Source organism: Aspergillus japonicus, assembly GCF_003184785.1.
Source record: "Aspergillus japonicus CBS 114.51 unplaced genomic scaffold BO86scaffold_18, whole genome shotgun sequence".
NCBI lineage: Eukaryota > Fungi > Ascomycota > Eurotiomycetes > Eurotiales > Aspergillaceae > Aspergillus > Aspergillus japonicus.
In genome coordinates, this window is record NW_020291655.1 from 53,295 (window position 1) to 77,173 (window position 23,879).

The 23,879-nt window shown below is 50.3% G+C and overlaps 9 protein-coding genes across 9 annotated transcripts; 4 read left to right on the forward strand and 5 right to left on the reverse strand.

Annotated features, from left to right (window-relative positions):
- Positions 1-80: 80 nt before the first annotated feature.
- BO86DRAFT_455605 (60S ribosomal protein eL36) lies at positions 81-1,397 on the reverse strand (the record flags this gene model as incomplete). The annotated part of the gene is made up of 3 exons (XM_025677123.1): positions 81-398; positions 794-979; positions 1,350-1,397. The coding sequence occupies 3 exons, from the start codon at positions 1,395-1,397 to the stop codon at positions 315-317; spliced, it is 318 nt and encodes a 105-aa protein (XP_025528545.1). The 3' UTR covers positions 81-314.
- Positions 1,398-1,953: 556 nt separating this feature from the next.
- Positions 1,954-3,872, reverse strand: BO86DRAFT_427961 (uncharacterized protein; the record flags this gene model as incomplete). Its single annotated transcript, XM_025675567.1, has 6 exons — positions 3,446-3,872; positions 3,341-3,360; positions 3,158-3,262; positions 2,715-3,097; positions 2,504-2,599; positions 1,954-2,383 (listed from the first exon to the last, which is right to left on the reverse strand). Exons 1-6 carry the CDS (start codon positions 3,612-3,614, stop codon positions 1,954-1,956), a joined length of 1,203 nt encoding a protein of 400 aa, XP_025528546.1. The 5' UTR covers positions 3,615-3,872.
- Positions 3,873-4,353: 481 nt separating this feature from the next.
- BO86DRAFT_336944 (MDM20/NAA25 family protein) lies at positions 4,354-8,003 on the reverse strand. Its single transcript, XM_025668932.1, has 8 exons — positions 7,715-8,003; positions 7,309-7,584; positions 7,061-7,237; positions 6,611-6,951; positions 6,268-6,547; positions 5,458-6,217; positions 5,288-5,400; positions 4,354-5,236 (listed from the first exon to the last, which is right to left on the reverse strand). The coding sequence occupies exons 1-8, from the start codon at positions 7,850-7,852 to the stop codon at positions 4,484-4,486; spliced, it is 2,838 nt and encodes a 945-aa protein (XP_025528547.1). The 5' UTR covers positions 7,853-8,003; the 3' UTR covers positions 4,354-4,483.
- A 430-nt stretch (positions 8,004-8,433) lies between these two features.
- BO86DRAFT_388494 (uncharacterized protein) lies at positions 8,434-9,864 on the reverse strand. Its single transcript, XM_025671865.1, has 4 exons — positions 9,628-9,864; positions 9,253-9,360; positions 9,046-9,073; positions 8,434-8,903 (listed from the first exon to the last, which is right to left on the reverse strand). The coding sequence occupies exons 1-4, from the start codon at positions 9,741-9,743 to the stop codon at positions 8,877-8,879; spliced, it is 279 nt and encodes a 92-aa protein (XP_025528548.1). The 5' UTR covers positions 9,744-9,864; the 3' UTR covers positions 8,434-8,876.
- Positions 9,865-11,827: 1,963 nt separating this feature from the next.
- On the forward strand, positions 11,828-13,071 carry BO86DRAFT_310875 (uncharacterized protein; the record flags this gene model as incomplete). The annotated part of the gene is made up of 3 exons (XM_025667888.1): positions 11,828-12,159; positions 12,212-12,575; positions 12,628-13,071. 3 exons carry the CDS (start codon positions 11,828-11,830, stop codon positions 13,069-13,071), a joined length of 1,140 nt encoding a protein of 379 aa, XP_025528549.1.
- A 1,214-nt stretch (positions 13,072-14,285) lies between these two features.
- On the forward strand, positions 14,286-16,145 carry BO86DRAFT_66006 (uncharacterized protein). Its single transcript, XM_025677548.1, has 4 exons — positions 14,286-14,650; positions 14,706-14,825; positions 14,884-14,976; positions 15,039-16,145. The coding sequence occupies exons 1-4, from the start codon at positions 14,558-14,560 to the stop codon at positions 16,086-16,088; spliced, it is 1,356 nt and encodes a 451-aa protein (XP_025528550.1). The 5' UTR covers positions 14,286-14,557; the 3' UTR covers positions 16,089-16,145.
- A 1,899-nt stretch (positions 16,146-18,044) lies between these two features.
- Positions 18,045-20,311, reverse strand: BO86DRAFT_388497 (ribosomal RNA-processing protein RRP9). The gene is made up of 2 exons (XM_025671866.1): positions 19,853-20,311; positions 18,045-19,796 (listed from the first exon to the last, which is right to left on the reverse strand). Exons 1-2 carry the CDS (start codon positions 20,222-20,224, stop codon positions 18,294-18,296), a joined length of 1,875 nt encoding a protein of 624 aa, XP_025528551.1. The 5' UTR covers positions 20,225-20,311; the 3' UTR covers positions 18,045-18,293.
- Positions 20,312-20,464: 153 nt separating this feature from the next.
- pre1 (proteasome core particle subunit beta 4) lies at positions 20,465-21,660 on the forward strand. Its single transcript, XM_025671867.1, has 5 exons — positions 20,465-20,589; positions 20,644-20,801; positions 20,875-21,124; positions 21,190-21,313; positions 21,380-21,660. Coding segments are annotated over exons 1-5 (612 nt in total). The 5' UTR covers positions 20,465-20,587; the 3' UTR covers positions 21,458-21,660.
- Positions 21,661-21,792: 132 nt separating this feature from the next.
- BO86DRAFT_360383 (ubiquitin carboxyl-terminal hydrolase family protein) lies at positions 21,793-23,846 on the forward strand. The gene is made up of 2 exons (XM_025669811.1): positions 21,793-22,476; positions 22,544-23,846. Exons 1-2 carry the CDS (start codon positions 21,819-21,821, stop codon positions 23,737-23,739), a joined length of 1,854 nt encoding a protein of 617 aa, XP_025528553.1. The 5' UTR covers positions 21,793-21,818; the 3' UTR covers positions 23,740-23,846.
- The last annotated feature ends 33 nt before the right edge of the window (positions 23,847-23,879 follow it).

Consider the following 23,879-nt stretch of genomic DNA (forward strand, 5'->3'; position numbering starts at 1 on the left):
AAAAAAAAAAAAAAAAAAAAAGAAGCAGCAGCAGCAGCAGCAGCATACAACCAAATCTACGATGCACGAAGAAAGCAGGCCGAAAAAGGGTATTTTATTTAATTCTTGGGTGGGCGTCGTGCGTGGTGGTTTTCTCCTCATCACTGACTAATCCTCTTTTTCTTCATATTCCATTATTGTTGTATCCTTTCTTCTGATGATTAAAAAAAGAGAAGAATGATTTTTGTTCTCGTTATCTCATTCTTGGCTAATCGGGAGAGAGAAACACAGTTGGTTGGTTTTTTGGTAGGAAAATGGAGAGAAAAAAAAGACGTTTAGTGAGCACCAACACGACGGGCCTCGGCGATGACCCGCTGCATGTCCTCGACCTTTCTCTTGCCACGGCCGAAGGTACCGAGCTAGATTGGAGAGTTATATGTTAGTTATTGCAAGGGATAAAGGGTATAGACAAAAGGGAATGGTTGGGGGAATGGAATTCGGGGAGCTGGCTCGTGTGTTTCGGTTTCAGGTTCGTCCCATTGGTCTGGTTGTTCGTAGAAAGTAGATGTGGTCGTTGGTTGCAGTCGAGCTGTCAAAGGTGGAAATCATGGGATAAGATGTCGAGAAAGTCAATGCGAGTTCGATGTAATCTGAGTTGAGGTTGAAGAGAACAGCAGTTCTCCAATAACGAGTGATGATTGTCGAGGATGACCAACGACATGGGGTGCCGCAAAACCGAAACGAAACGAGCTGCCCGCGAACCATTTTCCCATTCCCTTCACCCAGCATAGAATTTCATCATGCAAAGACGTACCCTCTTCTTGGCGAGCTTACGAGCGCGCTTGTCCTGAGTGTTTCTCAGGAGTTCGATGATGCGGCGCTCATAGGGGGCAAGGCCGACAACCTCGCGGGCGATCTCACGAACGAAAGCGGTACGGCGGGAAGACTGGCCCTTGGTACGGCTGACCCGGGTCTTGGGGGTGTTAAGAGGGGTGGTCTTCTGTATGGCCGAAGCATCAGGTCAGTAACTGAGTCTGTCTTTCTTCATGGCCGAAGATTCCTTTGCGATTTCACGAAGGAATACAGCGGAAGTGAAGCGCGATTTGATCCAGCCGAGTGGGTCGAGTTCGAGTTCCTCCCCCCTTAGAAAAAAAGTCCCTGATGCCCTTCTTCAATTCCAAGAACCCCCAGAGTGCTTTCCTGAAAGCATGGTGATATCTCTTGTTCCGACAATAATTCACCCTGCTCTTGGCATAGAAAAAATCCTCCTTCCCGTGTATATTTTTCCCGCCCTCGACAAATTTCCACACCACACTCGACCGGATCAAATCGTTTGTTGCAGGAGATCAAAAGGACAGGGGACAACGTACGTGACCCTTGTTGAGGCCGACCACGATTCCGGAGCGTTCCTGAGCCATCACGACGGTTATGGACTGCGGTTGGCGACGACGGTGTTGCTGCTGAGAGATTGTCGAGTCGACGTGCGCCGGTGCGGATGGGAATCGCGATGGAGTCTGCCAGTTTTTGGTTGGCCGTTGCGGGAGTGCGTAGCGAGGGTAGGGCTTAGGGTTGCTCCTCGGCTGTCACGTGGCAGGCTTATCTCTTATCGTTTATCGCTTATCGGTACTTCATGCCTCAGGTATATTGTGGGGAAAGTGGCTTCCAGCTTTCACTTTTCCCCATCCTTACTCCATACCTGTTTACTTACTTACACTATGTAGTATTGCTTCTCCCTACGAAGAACTGGCCATCGGGCTACCATCGCCATTATTTCTCGCGGGATTCCTTGCTCGCATGAACCACCTCGCTTACAGGAATTCTTACGCCGTGCCTCGCTCGCATAAACCACCTCACACACGTAGTTCCTCGCATAGATCTTTGCTTATACAAATACCTCTTAGTTGAGTTATATACATCATCAATTCCAAAAGCCTGATCACAAATCACCCGCTGGTTAGTCCTCCTTATACTTCCTCATCGCTCCATCTCAGGCCCAGTCTCAATATCTACCTCGACGATCTTCAAGATCCCGGCTCTGGGCCTTTGCTCTTCCTCACTTCTCGAATTGGGGACATCCACATTGATTCCCTCTGGTACGCCCCGATTGGCGGTGGCATCCGTCGTGGTATAGCAAATCCCTCGATAAGCCCCAACATCCCTCATCTCCCAGTAGCTATCCGCCGTCGACTCCGTGCCCGTGCAGTCTTGTCCAGATCTCCAGAGCCGCTGCGGAATAACCCGCATTGCCGGGTTACTGGCGGCAAGGGGTCCCTTCATCTGGATTGAAGCGCTCCCCGTCCCGATACTCGATACCCAAGCCTTGGCTTTCTGGGACGAATGTTTGAAGAAACTCGGCAGCGCGGGCAGACAACTAGCGACGATCCCCGAGGTGATTTCGGCGGTGCTAGATTGATGACAATAATCAGCACTTTAGTCTATGATTCCGCTTTATCGTGATGGGTAGTGGTCTGTGTGCTGAACAATGCGTCTCGGGAAGAAGAAAGGGAAGTAGAAGAGCACTCACGTCCATAGGAACTCCGGAAACCAGTCATGCGTTCTGTCCCTTGTGGTGCGGTTTCGGACACTGACGACGAGACGCATCACGCTGCAGATGCAAGCACTATGAAAGGTATCTTCTTCAGCTTCCAACCCCATTCAGACGGTTCTGGCCTCCAGCCAGACCAGATAAAAAGAAAGGTGAAATAGATCCAAGAGCGGAAGGGAGAACAGCGTACAAGATGCCGGCTGCAAATACAGCCGACAGGCCCATCTTCTTCCACCATGTCATCTGTAAGCGCCAGACACAGGCAATTGGAAGCAGGAGCATGAGAAAGTCCGAAACAACGTTCACGATGGACGTGACCAGAATTGGGATGTTGATGTTGATACACTGCCCGGGGATGTCTTGGTCCCAGATCTTGGAGCGAGGTTTGCATTCGCAGATCTTGACGATGGTGTCGGCGAAATAGAAGAGGAAATTCATCCAGATGAGGGTTTGGATGAGCCAGAAAGGCGTGTTGCGAGTCGACGGCGCGAAGAGGCGGATATATAAGAGTAGGATGGATAGCTTAGTGATATAGATCAAGGGGCCGTAGAGGACTTGCGATGCGTTCGCCAGCTACATGGTCATCGTCAGCAAAGACGAAAAAAGCTGGCTGCGGTCGGGATCCTCTCAAACCTTGGAGAATTCTCTTAGATCAGATGCAGCGACAGCCCACTGGTGAATGCCGTTACCATGTCGGTCTGTCTCGAGAGTAATGGCGGCATATCCTATCAGGCCAAGCTGGTCATGTCATAGAGAGTGGCTCAGTGTATGAACAGGTATGGAATGGGAAGCTGGTTGGCAGCTCAAACCGCATACCCAAGCCAGGAAACAAGTCACTATTGGAATGAATTTATTGTTCAGCATAGTATTAACCGAAAGTTCCCAGCGAGCTGGCTCACTTCACAGGGACGCAGTACATACAATCCTCCCATCCTGGAGCGCGTGTGATGGAGATCTTCGAATACAGGCGCATCCCAACACAACACGTGCTGACAGTAAGACATACCGTCTGGGTGAGTATGTCTTCAGATCGCAACGAGCGTCTATAGTCATACGTCAATGTAGTTGAGCCATTGTTGGCATCACCCATTGTCCAGAGAGGGGAACGAAGACAAGCAAATATACGACCACAGGGGGATGTTGAAGCCTAGAAGCAGATCATGCTGAAAGTCTGCAGCTTCAAACACTGTCAGTCATAGTAAGAGCTTACTGACTGATACATATATACAGAAACTTGCTCTGCTACAATGGCTGACGACTGCGTGACACTGTGATTGAAATCGACCACCACCACCTGCCGTGAGCCGGCGACGCAAGGCGACAACCACACCTTACAAGGAATGTGAGCGTGGCACACACAGGCATGGGATCGGGCAAGAACTACCCGTCGTGATGTTCTGTACTCCTTTTTCCTCTTTTCCCTCTCGATGCGCGATGGTCGTGTAACATTTCTCGGCAATGGCGTGCCTTGTAGTCCAACATGCACCTACAGCCTGCTTCATCTGGTCGGTGACATGCACATAAAGAACTAAAGCAAGCAAACTAATGAAGAAGAGGAGGATGATGATGATCAAGAAGTATCCAGTATGCATCCGATCGGAGTCGGAACGCAAACCAGGGATAGAAGAATGACTGTTTCGCTACACGCATAAGCGCCCTTGCAGGACCGGACCGACATTCACGCCACTCAGCCTCGTGGTCTAGGTCGAACCAGTCTTACATACCTAAGAAGAGATCTCAGCTGTCTCCGCTCCATCGGGGCTGTATGCGGCTCGCACGGAAGGCGATGATCAGTTTTCGCATTGACTCAATGGACTAATAGATATAGACAGTGGGTGAATAATGTCCGATTAATCACTAAGCTTGCTTTAAGACTGGATTGACGAAGCATTATATAATGAAGGTTTCGCGGCCGCCTTTTAACTCCTGTGTAAGGAGAAAGTGAAGGGCAAGATGCTCTCACAGGGTTACGGCGACTAAGCCATTCAATCCTTCCTCCCAGCTTTCTTTTAGCTCACCGCAGAAGACCTCAAGTTGAGACATATCAAGTGTCTTGTCCAACTCGGAGGATAGCTTACTGCCTTCCGGCCCGCTGCCGGGACCAGCTAGGACCAGGTCGATCAACGCGCTCAACCCACCCGAAGCCGAGACGTGAGACTTGAGGGTACGACCACCGTTTCTAATACCCTGGAAGACTTGGCGTGTAGTGTCAGCCAGTTTGTCAATTCTTTCGCGACTCAATTTGGCGTTCTTAGACCCCTTTCGCGTGGCGACGGTGGTTAGAAGAGACAAGGCCTTAAGAGAGTCCAGGACCATGAACTGATCATGGAAGTATTTCCAAGTTGGCGCAATTGGTGCTTCCGAATTCAAGAAAAGTGCAGTTTTCGAGACAACTGGGGACACCTTCCCGTCACCTTCATTGAGGTCCTGAACCCTTGAGTCCAGCCATGCTTCCACCTGAGTGAGACTGGCGTCTGCTTGTTCGGCATTGACAGATTTGGACCCACTCAAGAACAGAGCAAGTGCCAAAAGGCTACGGTTTGTCTTAGCACTTTCAATTTCTGCTGTTGTCATTTCCGTCTCCACATTTTCGCCCAACATGTCATCAAGGTTTGGTAGCTCGGGCTCAACAGTCAGTGGCTTTTGAGTGGCTAAAGACTTCAGGGTGCCGAACATATGGTCGGTTACTTTCATAGATTTGATCCATCCGTTCTGATCTTGTTAGTCGCAGTGATGGCATCACGAGGAAGACGATGAACTCACACTAGGCAAAGGGCCCAAGCGTATACGCTCTTCAAATGTAGGCTTTCCAGGGGCTTCACAGTTCATGAATGCGTCGAAGACACGTTGGTCGATCAGGGGCGATCCATCTCTAGCTGTGCCGTGCGGTTGTGTAAGCATGCGAGGAGAGCAATTGTGCAGAACCTACTTACCCATGTCATCGTATCTAGTCATAGGGTCTCCACCAGCCAGTCTCTGTATGCGCCTGACGTCTAGCGCCCACATTCTGCGACAGATGCTTTGCCTCAGACGCTTCTGCAGTTCGATGGTACCTTCGATATTCACATAGCTGCCATAATCCAGTCCTCTGGTGCGATGCCTGGTGGATGTGAGATCTGCCGTGCGAAAGAAGTTAAGGGCCTGCACAAAAGCGGATTGTGGGTTGAAGTCTTTGTATTCAGCTCCTTCAACTGGTGGGGCGGAGTGTGGGTGGATCGTGGCAAGGCGCGTGAAAAGATTGTGGGCGACGGTTTCGAACTGCACTTGCTTCACCGATAGTTTACTGAAGCTGCTCAGTGCAAGAGATCCTGCACCTAAGCGCAAATAGATTCTAACGACAAGTAATAATGCCTGATAGTTGTGGGGTGAGTCGACAAGAAGACGCTCGAGGATAGCTGCTGCGCGAACGAGAACGGCGTCAGGGATCTGCTGATCAGCAACAGACGTGCGCGGTTCGCTGAAACGCATCAGGCTCATAGCCGCCAAAATACATAAGTCATCGCTGGGCTGGCTTTCAATTGTGGTGGGAGCTGAAGTTTTCTCGGGGCGCTGGACCTCACGATAGACCTGCAGACAGCGTACGATGAAATCTTCGACTTGGGATTTGGAGACGTTCTCCTCATTGGCAGAAAGACAGAAACAGTACTCCAGTTTGAGCGCGTTGATCTTCGCGACGCCCTTCCCTGAAGCTCCCTATTCCGGAATTAGTATACCAGCTCTGCACGAGATTCCAAACAACTTACTTCAGTCCCGTCGTTTTGTCCTTCAGAAGTATAGTTCACCAAGCTTGTCATGGAAGCTTGATCGAGTGATGACACGTAAGTCCTCAGATCACCGAAGCAGTAGAGCTTATGCTTGTTGAGATCATAGTATTGTTTGCAGGCGGCGGTCAAGTCCTCGGCGTTAGAGCTACCCGACTTGAAACCCCAGTGTACCATGTCAAGCCGAGCTAAGTGCGCATTGCGAGACTTGGGCACAGCCGCCACAAAATCACGAATGAAGTCCTGAGTTGCGATAGTGGTCCTTGAATTACATTTTAGCCGGCGGAGCTTCATCATTGCATGAAAGTGCATGTTGCAAACTTACTCTGAAGAGTTAATTCTCTGAGTTGAGGTGAGGAGCAAGTGCCAGACTGCCCAGTCATCGCGTTCTTGAAGAGCCTTCAATTCTTCTTCGTTGCTTGGGATAGTGAGCAAGTTCTTTGCATAGTCCAGACCTTCTGTCCACATCTGGGCTTTTTCCAAATTGGACAGCTTCACTCCAACAAATGACCAATCATTCTGCACGACGCGCGAGTTCAAACCTAGGTTATCGCTATCGAGGATCTTGACGATTTCTGCATGGCGCTCTTGAGACTCAAAGATCTTAACAAGCAACAGTAGCTCCTCGGCCGATTGAATAGCTCTGGGAGGGCTCAGCAACTCCTTCTGTGTGTACGATTTCAAATATCACCATAATGTCCAGACCAATATCCAACCACGCATAGGAAGATGACCAACGAGAGGCCGCTAGTTGCAGAAGAGAGTTGTAGCATACCGGATCTTGAGGAACGCTTTCGGCAGCTTTGGAAATCATACGATAGGCTAGGGTTCCGAAAAGCTTGCGTTCAGCCTCCGAAGCCCCCGCATCGACGGAGATCAGGTAGCAAAGGAAGATGGCCCAGAAATAATACTTCCTGGTCTTGGGAAAGTTGCTCTGGAGAGACATGGCAGCCTATGAATTGACCAAGTAAGACCTGTTAGCGCCTCTGTTAAGCTTGTCAGCGGCGCTTGATGGTAGCAAACCTTTTGCGCCGACTTCCAGTCGTCGCCCTCAAAACCATACTCAAACCACCGCATTTGAATATCCAAATCCTTGGGACTAGCTTTAGAGGCCCTTTCCCAGAGGTTTCTCAGGGTGTCCCCATGGTCGCTAAGTTTTTCCAGTGTCTCGTGGAGAATATCGAGGGTCTCCAAATCCGTCGTGGGAGGTTCGGCTTTACACAGTTCGAGAGTTTCGGCGATTCCACGTTTGCGGTGGGCTTCGTCGGCATGACGGTAGAGAACATACGCCTTCCATGCCTTTTGATCAGGCGTTTAACTCCAGTTAGCATCGAAACAATTATATGGGAGGGAAGCTCTTGGATGCGGCCGGAGATACGCATTGAGTGGGGCAGATATATTGACACGAATCACCAAAGAAAGGACTCACTTTGAGGAAGGGTGTGTCTTCACCCTTCTTGATACGCTTCTCGATCAATTGCAGGGCCTGTTTAAGATTTTGTCCATCAATAGCGTCTTGGATCTGCTTGTTCCGCCGATAAAAGACAGCGTCATTTGTGGAAGACATAGTGAATGCTTCGAGGAAACACGGAGTTAGAGAAAATAAGGCAAAAGACTCGGCTCGTCAATAGCGACTATAGAATGCAATATAACGTATGCTGCGCAAGCCAGCACATCACACGACGTGCGAAAGAATAATTATACAGCGAAGATGAGGGGGAAATTGTTGGTGTTTCTCCAACTATCTTTATCGTCTTTCTGCTGAGTTTGGTGGGCGGGGAAGCTCATTTGGAAGGCGGTGACGGCGGCATGCGGCCATCCCTTCCTTCAATTAGTGGGGGGATGACGCAGTCATACACTGATCGATCAGAACATCGGAATGTCAATTCCACTGGAATACTTGACTTTGCCATGATCCCATAGTACCTTGGGAGTGTAGGAATGGAGTTACAAGATGGAGTTACCTGGTTGGATGAAAGCCCGAGGACATCCGTCCGTGGTCAGGCCTGACAGGAGAAGTATATCTTGGTGGACAAAATGTCAAGCCGAAAGTCAACTTCCCTAACACGCATCTTGATTTTGGAGGTGTGTAGTGAACCTTACGGTGCTGCTACTACTAGCAACAAAACAGATGAGAGACCCTTCCATTTCAAAGACCATATCAAATAAGCATACAAGTAGTGTACAAGCGTAGGCGGAAGGTGAGGAGAGGAGAGAGATGACGAAGGCATTCAGATGAAGTCTAACGCCTGCCTGAGAATTCAGCCAGCCCGTAGGGATACCCATAAGGCATCTCACTCTTGAGAGACTGCCCATTGTTAGCTCTGCCGTCAATGATGTTCTAGCTCACCGCCGAGCAAAGAACAACACTGTGCAAAGATAGTCGACGATCTCTGCTTGTCTTGATTGAGGCCGACACCTAGAACCGAAGCATCCGGTACACCACTATCTCCATAATCTCACTACAGAGTGGCTTGCGGCACAGCTCGATGCTAGCTTTTGAGCAGTTCCTGACATCGTGGAGCATCAAGGAACAGGAAACCAAGGCAACTTGGAAAGGTGGGCTGCCCTTTGTTTGCTTCTGGACTAGCCTACGCACCTCTTTTCTTTTGTGTCAACTGTAAAGATAACGGTTAACAATGACGAGAACGGCAGGGAAAACCTTTCCAGGAAGGTCCAAAAGCTCCCGGGAAGGGCATCCGACAGATGAGCCCCAGCGAAGATAAAGGGAGGTGACCACTTAGAACAAGTTTCACTCACCCATTGCTTTTTACAGTCGCGATAAGCCCTAGGGTGTCAATCAGCATATGGTACAATAGATTTGAACGACTACAGGGATGAGAAGAGCCACCAGAACAGAGTGCGACACTGACGATCCGCCCTCTTGATAAGAGAGCAGAAAGCGCAAGTACACTTTTGTATCCACAAAAGAAGGCGCTGTGAGTTGTAATGGGCTAAGTCACTCACTGGAAGTAGTCATGGCACATCTCTCTATCAAAAGCATTGCGTTTCATACATTTCAGACTCCGATCTGCGAAATCCTGGCACGGATCAAAGTATTCACTTGCAGACTTGCTATAGTGCTGTTAGTAATGGATGTCACAGTAAATGCACTCACGCTAAATTGCAAGAGGTCTGGTCCAGCAGTACGAGCGAGCGAGCGAGCGAGCAAGCAAGCAAGCAAGTGCCAATAGCCGACAGAGCAGCTAAGGCATGTTGTTTATTCCCGTCTGGGACAACAGCCGCATGGAAGAAGAAGTTACGGTGCCAAGTAAACGAAAAATTGAGACAAAGGCCCGATGTATAAGATTTGAAAGATGGCAAAAGCAGAAGGGAACCTACTTGGAGAATTTCCGCTCGACCTTTTCCCAAGAATTCGATTGGACCGAGTCCGAAGCAGATGAGGACGGCGTTGCTGCTGCTTGCTGCTGATTTTGCTCTGAGGAGGAGGCCATCATTCAGATGTAAATTTTATACAAGGAGGATTCAATTGACACACGTTTTAGCTGGTAGGATGGGTGTGATGAGTGCCGTAAGGTAGAGGGTTGTACCGTAGGTCCACGGTACTGGGAGTATGCGGAGGACATGTACTCGAGTAAGTGAGCCTGGAGTGATCGATTGGCGGGCGGAAAAAGCTGGACCCGCCGACCTTGGCGTGGGGAAATCCCGAGTCTTAGTCATTCTTCCTTTCAAGGAAATGTATGTAAAGTACTCCGTATGGGCATAGCTACATATCTACCTACTCAACGTATCTATTCGTAGTACAAATGCACTTTGCTGAGAAGACATTGTAAGTGAATCAAATGACTCCTCAGACATCTTTATATCAACAGAGCAGATCATTCAGTTTACTCCATTCCTCTGAGAGAGTACAACAGTATCATTGTACTGATGTGTATCTGCCCGGCTGAGAAGCCGAGCTTTGGATACAATACTTCCGATGTGACAAACATCACAGGACAGATACCTTACCCCTCCTTACTCTGCATTGATCATGTGCGCTTCTTTCTCTTCCCCGGATAAGTTATGGGACAGGTTTGCTTGAGTTCGGTTCTGTATCACTTGTGCGCTGACTTTGGGTTCTGCTCTTCCTGTCATCGTTCTGATCAAGCATAATAGTGGCGACGTAACATGAAAAGACTAGGTCCTACTGCGCTATCAGATAAATTCATCACTATGAAGCGAGTGTGTCATAAAATTAAAAGGAAGCATTGGAATAGTCTTGTTAGGTGGAGACACTACTTCCGAAATAAAGTATAGGTGGGGACAATGTAACGGGACTAAGAATAGACTGAAATCGTCATCAACAGTCCTGTCAAGTCCAAATTAATCTTCCCGAAGGTGAGAGCAATAGCCGACCGGTATTACTAGGCACTAGAGGTTGAACAGAGAAACCGAATAATTCATGCATGTTGTGTGAACAACGCAAGGGCGACAAATCGGTTGTCATAGCTAGCGTTGCGTAGGGGCAAGAGAAAGAGAGGGGTTTGTGTTATCGGCAGCAGCACAGATAACCATTCCATACATCCGATCTGATAGCTTGCTAGCCACGACACGACACCAAATCCCAAATCGGGTCAAAAAGTCCTTTCAGCAGCCAGACTTGGCAGAGAAGCTTCGGAATTTCTCCCTTCACTACCCCCACTGGAAGCCGTCAACAAATCCTATAGGCCCCTTGATGCCCGACCGATCACGGTGATCGCTCTTCAAAACTCTTGCCCAGGTTTCATAGCCGCAAGGAAGGCCTTGGTGTCTGGCCCACTTCGCAATGAAAGAGACGTACTGACCTCGAAGTACGTTGCAGAAGTCTGCGTGGGCCTGGTCCGGACTTCCTAAAAGGTTTGTTGCCATGCTCTACCATAGCGCTAGTGACCTGGTCACAGAGCGCATGGAGAGATAATGAGTTCTTGACTCTGCTTTCCAAGTTCCACATGTTGCTCTAAGTGAGGAGCACTCGGCCCAATCGAAGAGATGTCCATTACCTCAGAAAGATGACATGGTGGAGCATTCATCCTTTGTGCCAAACCCAACATAGGAATAGTTTCCATGGACTGGTCTATCCACGAAGCCCTGCCTTGCAAACACACGTCGAGCGATAGAGGCAGGAAAGCGCGCCATAGTTCTCAAGACTGTAGATTTCGAGGACGATTGCACAGTGATCCAGTACTGCACACTGTTTCCGGCCGATGAAGCATGAAGAAGCTATTTCGTTTGTCACATACGGTATTGTCACAGTCACCCAGCGAAGCCTCAAGATAGACTGGTTAGAGCTTGCCACTTGCCCCGGACATGAGTATAAATAATGACCTTTGAAGCCCTCCCAACTTACCTCGACCATTCCATCAAGCAGCTCCAATATTTGTATACACCACTTATTTGACTCTATTAATCGAATTCATCTGCGGCCTGACCAAAGTCCATATTCGACACATAAAGGTATGTTGCGGCCGCCGATCCATAGCATATTGCAAATATTGTGGATTTGGCTCTGACCTGAGAACCTCACAATTGTAGACCAATGGCGTCTGTCGAGACCTACACCATGACACCAGCGCCAATTCTGGCGGGGCCAGTCCAGCCCAAGGAGACAGAAGTCAGCAATGGACAGAGATCGACCTCGTCAACAGGAAAGATTGCCTTTGACCCTTCCAAGCACCTGGCTCACACCGCCCCTTCCAAAGTGTACAGCATGAAAGAGCTCGGCTATTCGGACAGCCGAGGTGTTTCTCCCATGGGAGTCTCCGAGCCTTTCCCGTTGTTCTCTGCAGAAGCCATTCAACAGATGCGAGAAGAGGTTCTCAGCGATGAAGTTTTCATGAAGCATAAGTACTCTAGCGATCTTGCTCAGTGCCAATTGCGAGGATATGCGGCAGAGTGTGTAACTCAGGCCCAAGCACCGTCGAGCATTGCTGATGTTGTTGCATAGATGCGCACCGTTCATCTATGACGCCTGGAAGAGCCCGGAGACGCTGGCAATCATCTCAAAAATTGCCGGTGTTGATCTCGTTCCTGTCATGGACTTCGAGATTGGCCACGTCAATATCTCCGTTCACAGCGAGCAGGAGAAGAACGAAGCTCTCAAAGCGGTCATGGAGAAAGCGACTCGCCAAGCAGACGAAGGCGTGGCCGGCTGTCCTTGGGAGGACGAAGACCCGATCGTTGATTGGCATACAGACAGTTATCCCTTTGTCTGCGTGACTATGCTTTCCGACTGTACGAACATGATTGGTGGCGAGACAGCTTTGAGAAAGGGTGACGGCGAAGTGGTGAAGGTCCGAGGACCACAGATGGTAAGTCTGAAGGGCTTGATCCCAGTGATAGCAGGCTTACAGCATCTTTTAGGGATCTGCCGTCATTCTTCAGGGGCGTTACATCGAGCATCAGGCACTCCGTGCTTTGGGGACAACTGAGCGAATTTCCATGGTCACCTCTTTCCGGCCTCGCGCTTCAGCCACCAAAGATGACACCGTACTCACAACAGTACGTCCAATCTCTAAGCTCGGCGACTTGTACCACCAGTTTGCGGAGTACCGCTTTGAGATCCTCGAAGAGCGCCTGCGAGATGCCAACCGATTCATGCGTGATCAGAAACGAGCGACCAGACCTTTCGATACCCGATTATTGAAGCAGTTTATTCGAGAACAGATCGCGTTCTTGGAGCACATGGACAAGGAGATTGTTGAGGATGATAAAGTTATCAAGGGTGTTACTGATGATAGCCACCTGGTATCAGAAGATCTCAAGCAGCGGCGTTCCAAAAAACGAAGCTTTGCTGCTGTGGAGTAGATCCGAGCAGCTATTCATGTGGACGAATGAAGCGGTACTAAATTTGGTTTTTCTCCCAGCGACCAATATGAGGTTCTCGCATGGTGCTTTCGATTTGTTATGCGAACCAAGGGTTGCAGTTGGGCCAATCTTAGCATGTCATAATGAATAAGGGATTTTGGGTTTCTGTAGGCGAATTGCCGCTTGGTCTTTCTCTTTTACTTGTAATTTAGCGATGCAGCAGTGGTATTTTGTTGGATAGTCTTTAGGTTCGTCGTTTCCATACCGAAGAAAGTTTAGTATGTCCCTGTTCAAACCAAGAATGTCCATGAAGGATCTGACTAGAGTGAGCGTGTTCATGTTCCACAGAGAAATGACCGTAAGTAATATAATTCGACCGAGTACAACTAAAAGTCTTTGAATCCGTAGGCGCTAGTTTGGAGAAGCCAGCCAGCCTGACGTCTTGAGCAATGGGTCGATACGCTGGATGTCCAAGCGAGTCGCTGCCCGTTCTAGTTTCAATAAACACTGAGCTCACGTGAAAAATCTGCGGCACGTCGTGAGAAGTTGTTTCAGCATCTGAAATGGCATAGAAGGACTAGATGAATGTATGATAGAAAGCTTGTTAAGCGGGCGAAAGAGGGATGCGTGCCCGACATTTGTAAGGCTGGGCTCATGCTTTTCATAAGCAGTAACGTGAATCAGTTTCCGGCCATAGAAGTGGAAGATCATAGTAGTTTGGTTTTATGTATGTCATGAAGCATCATGTCCTAGGGGAGGGGAATTGTTCCGCGCGATAAGCTTGGTAACTGAAGCGTTCTGACTACTGAGAGATCGAGAAGGTTTTCTCCATCTCACGCAGATAACCGGCGCTAACAGGATGCTAACGCCCGGACTGGGCGCTAAACGCTCCCCAGGATAGGGAAAGTTATTCCGGTCGATAGACTGAATCCCACCTGGCATTCAGTTGGACTTTCAGAGTTGGGAAGGGGGAAAAGGTGATGTTGATGTTGATGTTGATGTGTTTGTTCGGTTTGCGCGCGGAACCTCCGACCGGCCAAGACAAAGTGAATGTGATCCGTGTTCCTCAGGCAGGAAGAAGGAAGTCCTCCCCCCCCAAACTAATCCTACCGGTATGAGTGCCGAGTTTTGCTTCTCTCCTCGTCTCAGCTCTCTTCTTTATCTCTCGAGAGCCGCATATCGAGGTCGCCCAGGTCAGATTTAGCTCAGAATTACGGGCTTGCTTCTTCTTCGAACTTCCTGGCTTAAACCACTTGGTGGGGGCTATTTTACTCCTGCCATAGTTGCCTGTCTCCCTCTCTCCAGTGATGTCGGCGATCGTCTCGCGTACCTGAAAAGTCCATACTTATCTCCTACCCCTTCCTAAACAACAGGACTCCTTTCTCATATCCTCCACCTCCGAGAGCATCGCGTACTTTGATACACGGTCTTACTTTCACCTCATATACGCCTTTATCGGGCTGCGCAAAAGCAAATATCGAAAAAAATGGCCCAAGCTGCTGCCGGGGCTGCCGCCTCGAACAATGGTGCCGATAACACAAATGCGCCCGCGATAAACACGGGAGACAACGCGTCGGGGGTGAGCGACTTACCCGGATCTCTCGAACTATACATTGTTAACGTCGTGTCGATAGCTTTTTCAAACTCTGCAAGGTCACGTCGACAGCATTCGGTCCCTCATACAATGCGGCGTTTGCATCCGGCCGCTCTACGAACCCTATACTTTGGCTTGCGGGCATACATTTTGCTACAGTGTAAGCTCCCCATATTTTTGGTATAGCTATTCGCACGGCGTCTGACAGCGCATCGTAGTGCTTAACCTCATGGTTTGTTGGTGGACGACACAACAAAACATGCCCTGACTGTCGGGCTCCAGTGAAGGCGCAGCCTGCACCTGCTTACTTGGTAAGACGTCCTGACTCAACTTTGCCAAGCGAAGAAGATAGGCTCGTTCTCACATTTCAAAGGTTAGAGCCGTGGTTCAAATGTTCACGAGCCAGCCCGAACTACTCGACAAGGGCGAGACCACAGACGAGCACCAGCGCCATCACAATGAGGAAGCAGAGCGGTTGGAAAAGGACAGACAGAATGCAGACCCTAAGGAAGGGGGTCTGTTTCGAGGAACTTTCAACAAGCCGAAAATTAGTCAGCCCATCATGGATGACGATGATAACATATTACGTTGTCCGCACTGTGCATGGGAGTTGGAGGAAGGTGAATGTATACACTGCGGTTACGAACGAGATCGCGACTCGATAACGAGCACATATTATAGCGACATGGAAGGGTCCGAAGAAATGACCGACTACATGGACGATGACATCGAGGACGGATTCGGAGATTATGATGAAGATTATGACTTCGATGAGATATACACAACCCTTCAAGCTTTGCCGCCAGATCTTCACGAAGCATTGTATCGGCAACACCCCGGATATTGGCCCCGCGATTGGCCTGCAGGCCCTTCTTCGGGAATCGAAGACAGTGAAATGGACGATGAAGATGACGATGCCGATATGGATTCATTCATTGATGACGAATTAGAACATGAGCATGGCGACTATTCTGAATCTGACCGGTCTACAGTTGTCGGGCATCATGAGTTTTCAATAACACGATCCGAGGTTCTTGATAGCGGTACGCCTGACGAGATGCTGGATGGCAGCGAAGACGGTAGCAGCGAAGACGAGGATTCAGAAGGTTCAGAAGACTCGGAAAACTCGGAAGACGACGACGACGACGACGAGCCTATTAGACCTGCTATCAGCAGTAGCCGGCGGAATCGAGTGCCAGCATATCGCGTACTTTCGGATTCTCCTGCTCCCGAGCCAGAGCAGCCCACCAGAGCTTCTCGATCGGCTGATGCGGCGCCTAGAACAACATCGGGCGCCTCTCGCCGTACTCAGAATCCGCCTGCCAACTCCGAGGCGAATGCAATATACATCGCCTCTTCCTCAGAAGACGAAGGCCCTGTGAGACCTACGAGGAGGACTAGAAGAGAACGAGGAAACTGCTAGCCCGAGTCTCATGGCATAGGCGTTGATCGTCTCGCTAAACTGACGTTCAATCCCAAGTGCGCGCACAAACCAACGTTAACGACTTCCAACGACTACCGCTGTGTACAATTAACCCTAAACCATGGTAGATGTGGCAACTCTCCACGTTCTACACATAGGCCCCGTGGCCAAATAACCATTAGGCAACGGGTACACTGCAAACCAAGGCGCTTTTCCTCCCTCGGAGGATATGTTGTGCCTCATGGTGGCGAAAACTCTGAGTTCCAAAATACCCCCAGATTCTTTCCGTGACGGCTGGCTTTTTTGCGTCTTCTTCATCTTCTTTCTTACCTTTGACAGGCGCGGGGGATCGGCGAGGATAGAATGATCATAGGCCTGATCCGAACAACATGTATTACCAGAAGCCCTCCTAGTTAGTCCCTTAACTTTCTATGTAGCTGGTCAGTTTCGATGAATTATGTTAGCCTTTAATCGAGATTAGGGCTGGTCCTTTGATGAGTATACCACAATCTATAACCAGCACAGTCAAGCTGCTGCAAGAAATCATTTTGTCCCATAAGAAGTTAATGATTACTGCTATCTAGTAGATATCTCTGCATAAAACTCCCCTTCCATGCTGTTCTGGTAGATCGGCTCCAAATGCCGGATGAACTAGTATAGGCGCCGTCTTGGCGCCGATTGTTGACCCGCAAGACTAGTGCTGTAAACCCCCTTTATAACGATCTGATTGGTGAGGCCTTGCAAAATTGCTATATACCAGGTAGTACAGATATTGTTGTATTGTTACAGTATACTCGTAGGTAGACGGTTCTCGTGATATATCTTGTACAATACACATCCAGTCCTTAGGACTTTCTTTAATTATTACCCTTCTAGGTAATTTTGGCTTTTATTCGCAAAGCGCTAGCCTCGCAACGCTATGAGGGCCTGAGCAAGGATTCTGACTGCTAGATGGCTGTAAAACAGCTTTTTTACACCTTTTCATTGACCAGGTTAAGTAGTAGTTATGTGGTAAGCTACACAACTGTTCTCCAATTAGTGTTAAGATTCACTTAAGTGGATCTATATTGGTTTAAGTTGGTTATAGCCGCTTTAATGCGCTTTGCTGTATAGCGGAGGGGGTCTGGGGGGGGCAATGCAAGGCCTCCCCAGCTGCAGATTTAGACTGTAGATCTAAATTAACAAAATAATGCTTAAAGGGTGCTTAACAAGGTAAGTTACTTAACAAGGTGCTTAACAAGGTGCTTTGAAAGGTGCTTAGGCAGGTGCAAGTACAGGCCCTGCTGGGCCCGCTAAAGGTGCATTGCAACAACTTGGCCAAGGGAGGAACCAGCAGGTCAGGCCCTTCTTTTAACAATATTTATATAGGCTACCTTTATCTAGATTCTGTTATCACTAGAACAGGACACAGTAATTTTTGTATAGTGGAATTGAATTCACACTGGGTGAAATTGTTTTAGGCGGGAAATTGTTATAGTAATGATTGTTATAACAAGGGTTTACAGTAGGTACAAATTATAAAAGACAAGTTCCCATGCACGCCCACTCAGTCTAGGCTTGTTTAAATCCCGCGGCCGTCACAACTGACCATGGTGGAGAATTTCGGGGGTATACGGATCATGGGCAGTGCACTTGAGAGATAGAGGTATACTGTGGCATAGTTCTAATTCGGACACCTCCCTAAGAGTTCCCGATACTGAGTATGAAAAGAGTTCTTCGCAGGTTTTGGAGGTTTTCCCTGCGGGACTGGTATACACTTCCAGTTTGGCGATAAGACGTCCGGGATTGGGCTATATTAGGGTAGATACGGCTCTTTCGCCTTTAGGTACAAGAATGATACAGCATGTGAAGTATGGTTCCCATGGGTATACTGGCATATTAAAGGACGGGGTGCGTCACTTCACTGCAGGAATTCAAAGAGGAAGTCTTAAGTGTATTCGTCTATTCACGAAATCTGGTATATGTACATTTCCGGCAGATCCACAGCACACCTAAGAGCAAAGGAACAATGAGCGAGGAAGACGATAGGGAATCTTCCGGATGCGAAGATAAAAAAAACTTTTGAACCAAAGAATATGAGGATATGCAAAGACCACGGGGCCCGGGAATAGAAATACACATGGAAGAAAGAGAAGATAAGATACACACACATACGCCGTGTTCACAATGATTCATTTCACAAAAAAAAAATCCTGATGTTTCTTCTCAGTTGAGCTTGTCGCCGATGAATGGAACCTCAAATACGACAGCACCATTGCGGCCCTCGGCTGAGGGACCTTCATGGAAATTATTGGTGAAACACTTCCAGCGTCCCAGACGGTGTTCCTTGCCCACAGCTGCCACAATGCACAGGCCGCGAGCTTCCGGCTCGGAGGACTTCGTCGTCGTGGACTTGGGCTCTGTCGGGACCTGACCGGGTTTAGCGGTTTCGACTCGGCGTTCGAATACGGCAAGGCCATTGATGACACCTTTGACGAGCGGTTCTTCTTCGTCGGGGGCGCCGGTCGTCAGCTGAGAGGGCGCACCTTCCACATCCATGCGGTCCGAGGCGCTGGGTGTGTCGAATTCGAGCGTTTGTCGAAGTTGCTCGGAAGGTGTATCGGGAGCTAGGGACATCTTCGACACGCCTCCAACGGGGCCCAAGGGGACGATCGTCCTCTTATCGCTTGAAATCTTCCATGCGCGAATGAATCCATCCCAGCTACCACTAAGCACAATATCCGTGCCGGGCACTGTAGCCAGAGCCGTAATCCAGCGAGGCATGCGGCGTAGATGGCGGGAGTTGTGGGCAGCCGTGGCTTGATCGACTTCGGCGGAGAGCTCGTCTAGAGGAGGTAAGGGATCGAGGCCGTGGGCGAGTGGAATCGTGAAGAGGGGCTTTTTCTTGTGAACAGACCAAAGCGAGAGGGAGCCCGAGTCCGAGCCGGTGACAAATTGGTTCGGAGGTAGAGGTGCCACACAGTCGATGTTGCTTTCCTGGTAAGAGGCATTCTTAGACCCGCCGCGGAAAATCAGCTGCTGCTCCTCAATGACCTTCCATAATCTCGCTGTCCGATCGCGTGCCCCGACACTGATACATTGATCGATGGTCATGGCGGCAACGCCAGTGACATGATCCTGATGACCGAAAAGCGTCTCAACGTAGGCATGACCAGCAGTGCTTAGAGACCAGGTTTTGATGGTTCGGTCATTTGAGCCGGTGAAAAGCTGTTCTCCGGAACTCATGGTGGAGATGTGGCGGGCAAAGGCAAGACTGCTGATAGAGTCACGGTGTTGTGTGAAGGTTTTCAAGGGAGTCAGGGTCTCCGCGTCCCAGACGATCAACTTGTTGTCTTCACCACCGGTAGCCACGAACTTTCCGGACGGTGATACGGCAACAGACAAGATGCTTTTGGTGTGGCCGTGCTCCTCGCCAGTCTCAGCAACCTTCCGCAAACCCCGCACGTACTTCACTTGCTTGGGCTTCTTTCTCTGTGGACGTGGGCGACGCTTGGAGTCTCCGGTTGTTGAGGGCAGCGCAGTTGCGGAAGTAGGTGCGGCAAGCTCCCACTTAATCAAGGTCCGATCCTTCGACACGGTGTAGATGTAGGGCGCGTTGACTGCGATCGAAGTAGTCGACTGTGTATCTGCTCTGAAAAATGTATGCGAAGCTTTCGAAAAGGCGAGGTCTGATGCAATCTGGCGGTAGATGCGTCCTTTGAACTCGTCCTGGCCCGGGTGTCAGCTCCATTGAGCGCCTGGAAGACCAGGATAGCGATACATACCACATCCTCCTTCAATCTCTCCGCAATCAGATCGCGATCGATCTCAGCCGCATCAAAACCGATGTCATCCACTTCATCTCGGACATTCTCCAGGTAACGCTCCGCAAGCTTTAATCTCCGGTCGGCGGCGGTCTCGCCTTCGTCGGATTCCGATGCACTGTCGTCTGACACACCAGAAGCAACGCTGAGGTTATCCTCATCTATATCGCTCCCCGAGATCGATTCCTCATCCTGATCCCTGCGTTTGCCGCCACTTCTTCCGGGTGCTTCTCCCTTCGCATCAACGCCTCTTTTCTTCGACGCCGGGGCAGCGGCGCGATCTTCTCTCTTTCTTTTCCGCTGGGAAGCGGGGACCGTGAAAAAAGAGGACATTGCCCAGGGTAACTGGCTTGACTTTGAATGAGAAAAGAGTGGCGTAAAAATAGAAAGATCACACGTGAACTAACAGTAGACACCCCGACCCAACGCAGACACTCGCTTGCTCACTTTTTTTCTGCCGGTGGTCTGTGCAGGCGGAGACCGCATCAACGTAACGCCTAAATGCTGACTTAGCAGGGCAGCTCCGGCCTCAGGCAGCCGGGCCCTCGTAGCCGCAGCTCCAGGCAGTCAAAGCTCCGCGCGGCCAGCGATGAGATCCTAATCATCATCTTCCTCTCCCCACATCTATACATCACTTTCCCTTCACTTCCCTTTCATTCTCCTCTTCCGTCATACCCTAGAATAAATACCGCAGATATGTACGTGCTATCGTGCCCAAATTGAGAGAATCTTGTCGACTAATCTGCTTACAGGGAGGTACTACTCGGCATCACTGGCAAGGACTTCGTCATTCTGGCGGCCTCCAAAGCTATCATGCGCGGTCCTACCATCATCAAAGCCGAAGACGACAAGACAAGACAGTTGAACAAGCACAATCTGATGGCCTTCTCCGGAGAGGCAGGAGACACTGGTGGGTTCCTCGCGGCTTGACTACCAAGTCACTCTCAAGGTCAGCTCTTCCAGCTAACCGTACGAATCGCTAGTCCAATTCGCCGAATACATTCAAGCCAACATCCAGTTATACACTATGCGCAACGACACCGAACTAGGCCCGAATGCAGTTGCCAATTTCGTCCGAGGCGAGCTCGCGCGGAGCTTGAGATCCCGGAATCCTTACACAGTCAACCTTCTGCTGGGCGGAATGGATCCAATCACCGAGAAGCCCCATTTGTACTGGATTGACTACCTGGCCTCCGTAGCCTCGGTACCTTACGCAGCTCACGGATATGCCCAGTAAGTTTAGACGTGATGGAGAGAATCTGTCACCCTTTGCCAAGGCCTGTGCTAAGATGTTTCAGATACTACTGCTTGTCCACCCTCGATAAACACCACCATCCCGACATCTCCCTCGATGAAGGTCTGAAGCTATTGGAAATGTGCACGGACGAGCTGAAGCGCCGACTACCGATCGACTACAAGGGGGTATGTGACAAGCTATATTCCGCAAGCGGACCGCAATATGATTCGGGGTTTACTGACGGCTTCTAGGTCCTTGTCAAGGTGATAACCAAGGATGGCGTGCGGGAGGTAGAAGTTGATAATAACAGGGTTGTCAAGAATGCCTAATGTGTTGTATCATACCAATGATTGTCTTATGTTTTCGGTTTAGGGACTTGGTTTTCTAAGAGGATCGGTCGGCATGGCAGGATAATTCCCATGAGTTTGACCAGGGAGAACTAGTCTTGCCCATGAATTACCTGAGGTAGAGACTCATAGCAACGACTTTGCGAATAGTAAAATGCACCGTGTAGCACTTATCTGAATTGTTGATGATGCCGAATTACTCCAGACCGAGCGGTGATGCTGTACTCGTTCGCCGTATGACGCTGTTTGACGTGTTTGCATCGACCGGTTCCTATCGCGCCCTCACAGTTTCAATCCCGCAACGCCGCATGTTTCCTGTCGAACTTCCGTCGTATACTCAGTCATGATGTCGAAAAGACAAGCGGAGCTGTCGCTAGAAGAGGAGGAAATCTCCCTGGGCTCACCTGCCTCGAAGAAGGCGCGTGTGGAGGATGGCGACCTGCCCGAAGACGATCCGCGCCGTGAAGCTCTGCCGCTTCGCCGAGCCAACGGCCAGGACATACTCGCAGCTGCCGAGCAAGAAGGCGAGGAACTCGAGGAGGCGGCGCAAGTCCTGGAAGTCGACTCTTCTGATGCAGATACCGATGACGAAACGCCCGCCATCGCAGCCCCGAAACGTCAGAGTGCGCCCCTGGAGGGTTACAGCGATCTCTACCTCGATACCATCAATCGCGAAATCCTCGACTTCGACTTCGAGAAGCAGTGCTCCGTGAGCTTGTCGAACATCAATGTATACGCCTGCCTCGTCTGCGGCAAATACTTTCAGGGCAGAGGCCCGAAGTCGTATGCCTATTTCCATGCGCTCGAGGTCGGACACCATGTCTTCATCAACATGGGAGCCAAGAAGGTGTACGTTCTCCCAGAGGGCTACGAAGTCAAGAACAAGAGCTTGGACGATATCAAATACGTTGTCGACCCGCACTACAACAAGGAGGAGGTGGCCAAATTAGATAAAGAGGTCCATGATGCGTTCGACCTTGCAGGTAATCGCTACAGGCCTGGTAAGAAGCGTCCCCTGCGCCCCCAGCTTTCAACATCAGAAGGAAACAAACTGACACACTGTCCCAGGATTTGTCGGCATGAACAACATCAAAGCCAACGACTACCTCAACGTCGTGGTCCAGCTCCTTGCGCATGTCTTCCCCATCCGGAACTATTTCCTACTGCACGACTTCTCCCAACCAGGCACACCCCAACTCGCCGTGCGGTTCAGCACACTGGTGCGCAAACTGTGGAACCACAAGGCCTTCCGGTCGCATGTGTCCCCGCACGAGCTTCTGCAGGAGATTGCGCTGCGCTCCTCGAAGCGGTTCACGCTCACCCAGCAATCCGACCCGGTGGAGTTCCTGTCCTGGTTCCTCAACAACCTCCACCTGTCCCTCGGCGGCTCCAAGAAGCCCACCAAGACGCCCACGAGTGTCGTCCACGCGGCCTTCCAGGGCCACCTACGCATCGAAAGTCAGGCCATCACCGCCCACTCCGACACCCAGAACGCGCGCCTAGTCTTCACCGAATCCGGCACGATCAACAGCCAAACCACCCCCTTCCTCATCCTCACCCTCGACCTGCCCCCGACGCCCCTCTTCCAATCCTCCAACCGGGAATCCATCATCCCCCAGGTGCCCCTGGCCACCCTCCTGAACAAGTACAACGGCATCACCGCCTCGGAGAAGCTGGCCCATCGTGTCCGCCACCGCCTCCTCCACCCGTTACCCCCCTACCTCTTCTTCCACATCAAACGCTTCAGCAAGAACCGGTTCGTGTCCGAGCGCAACCCCACCATCGTCACCTTCCCCTCGCCGCGCTCCCTAGACATGTCGCCTTACGTCGAACCCAACCCCGCGATCTGGCCGCACAGCGAACCCATCCTTTACGATCTCGTCGCCAATATCATCCTCGACCCGACCGTGGCCGCACCGGGAGCCCACGAAGAAGCCGCAGCGGACAAGGGTGTCAACGCAGCGGGAGGTGGCAGTGGTGGTGGTGGTGGTGGGTCGTCGTCATCGAGCGGCGCAGGCGCGGCCAGCGAGAAGGTCTCCTGGCTGGTACAACTCCACGATAAGGCCATGGCCGCGGAGAATAGCCGCGTCCAAAAGGAACATGCCGGCGAGCAGCGGGGGCCCGAGTGGCTGGAGATTCAGGATCTGTTCGTCAAAAAGGCGGAAAGTGAGACCCTGTTCACCAAGGAGGGATATTTGATGGTATGGGAGCGTCGTAAGGTGCCTGGGAAAGCAAACGGCAAGGGGAAAGCTGCGGCCAAATAAACTGCAGGAAAAGGTTCTCTTGAAATTGGGTAGCTGTGCGTGTGCTTGGATGTCAGCACTCTGGGTGGCACACACATGCTGATCAAATTACTGTATAAATAAGTTCTCATGATCATTATGAAAGAAATCACTCAAAACCT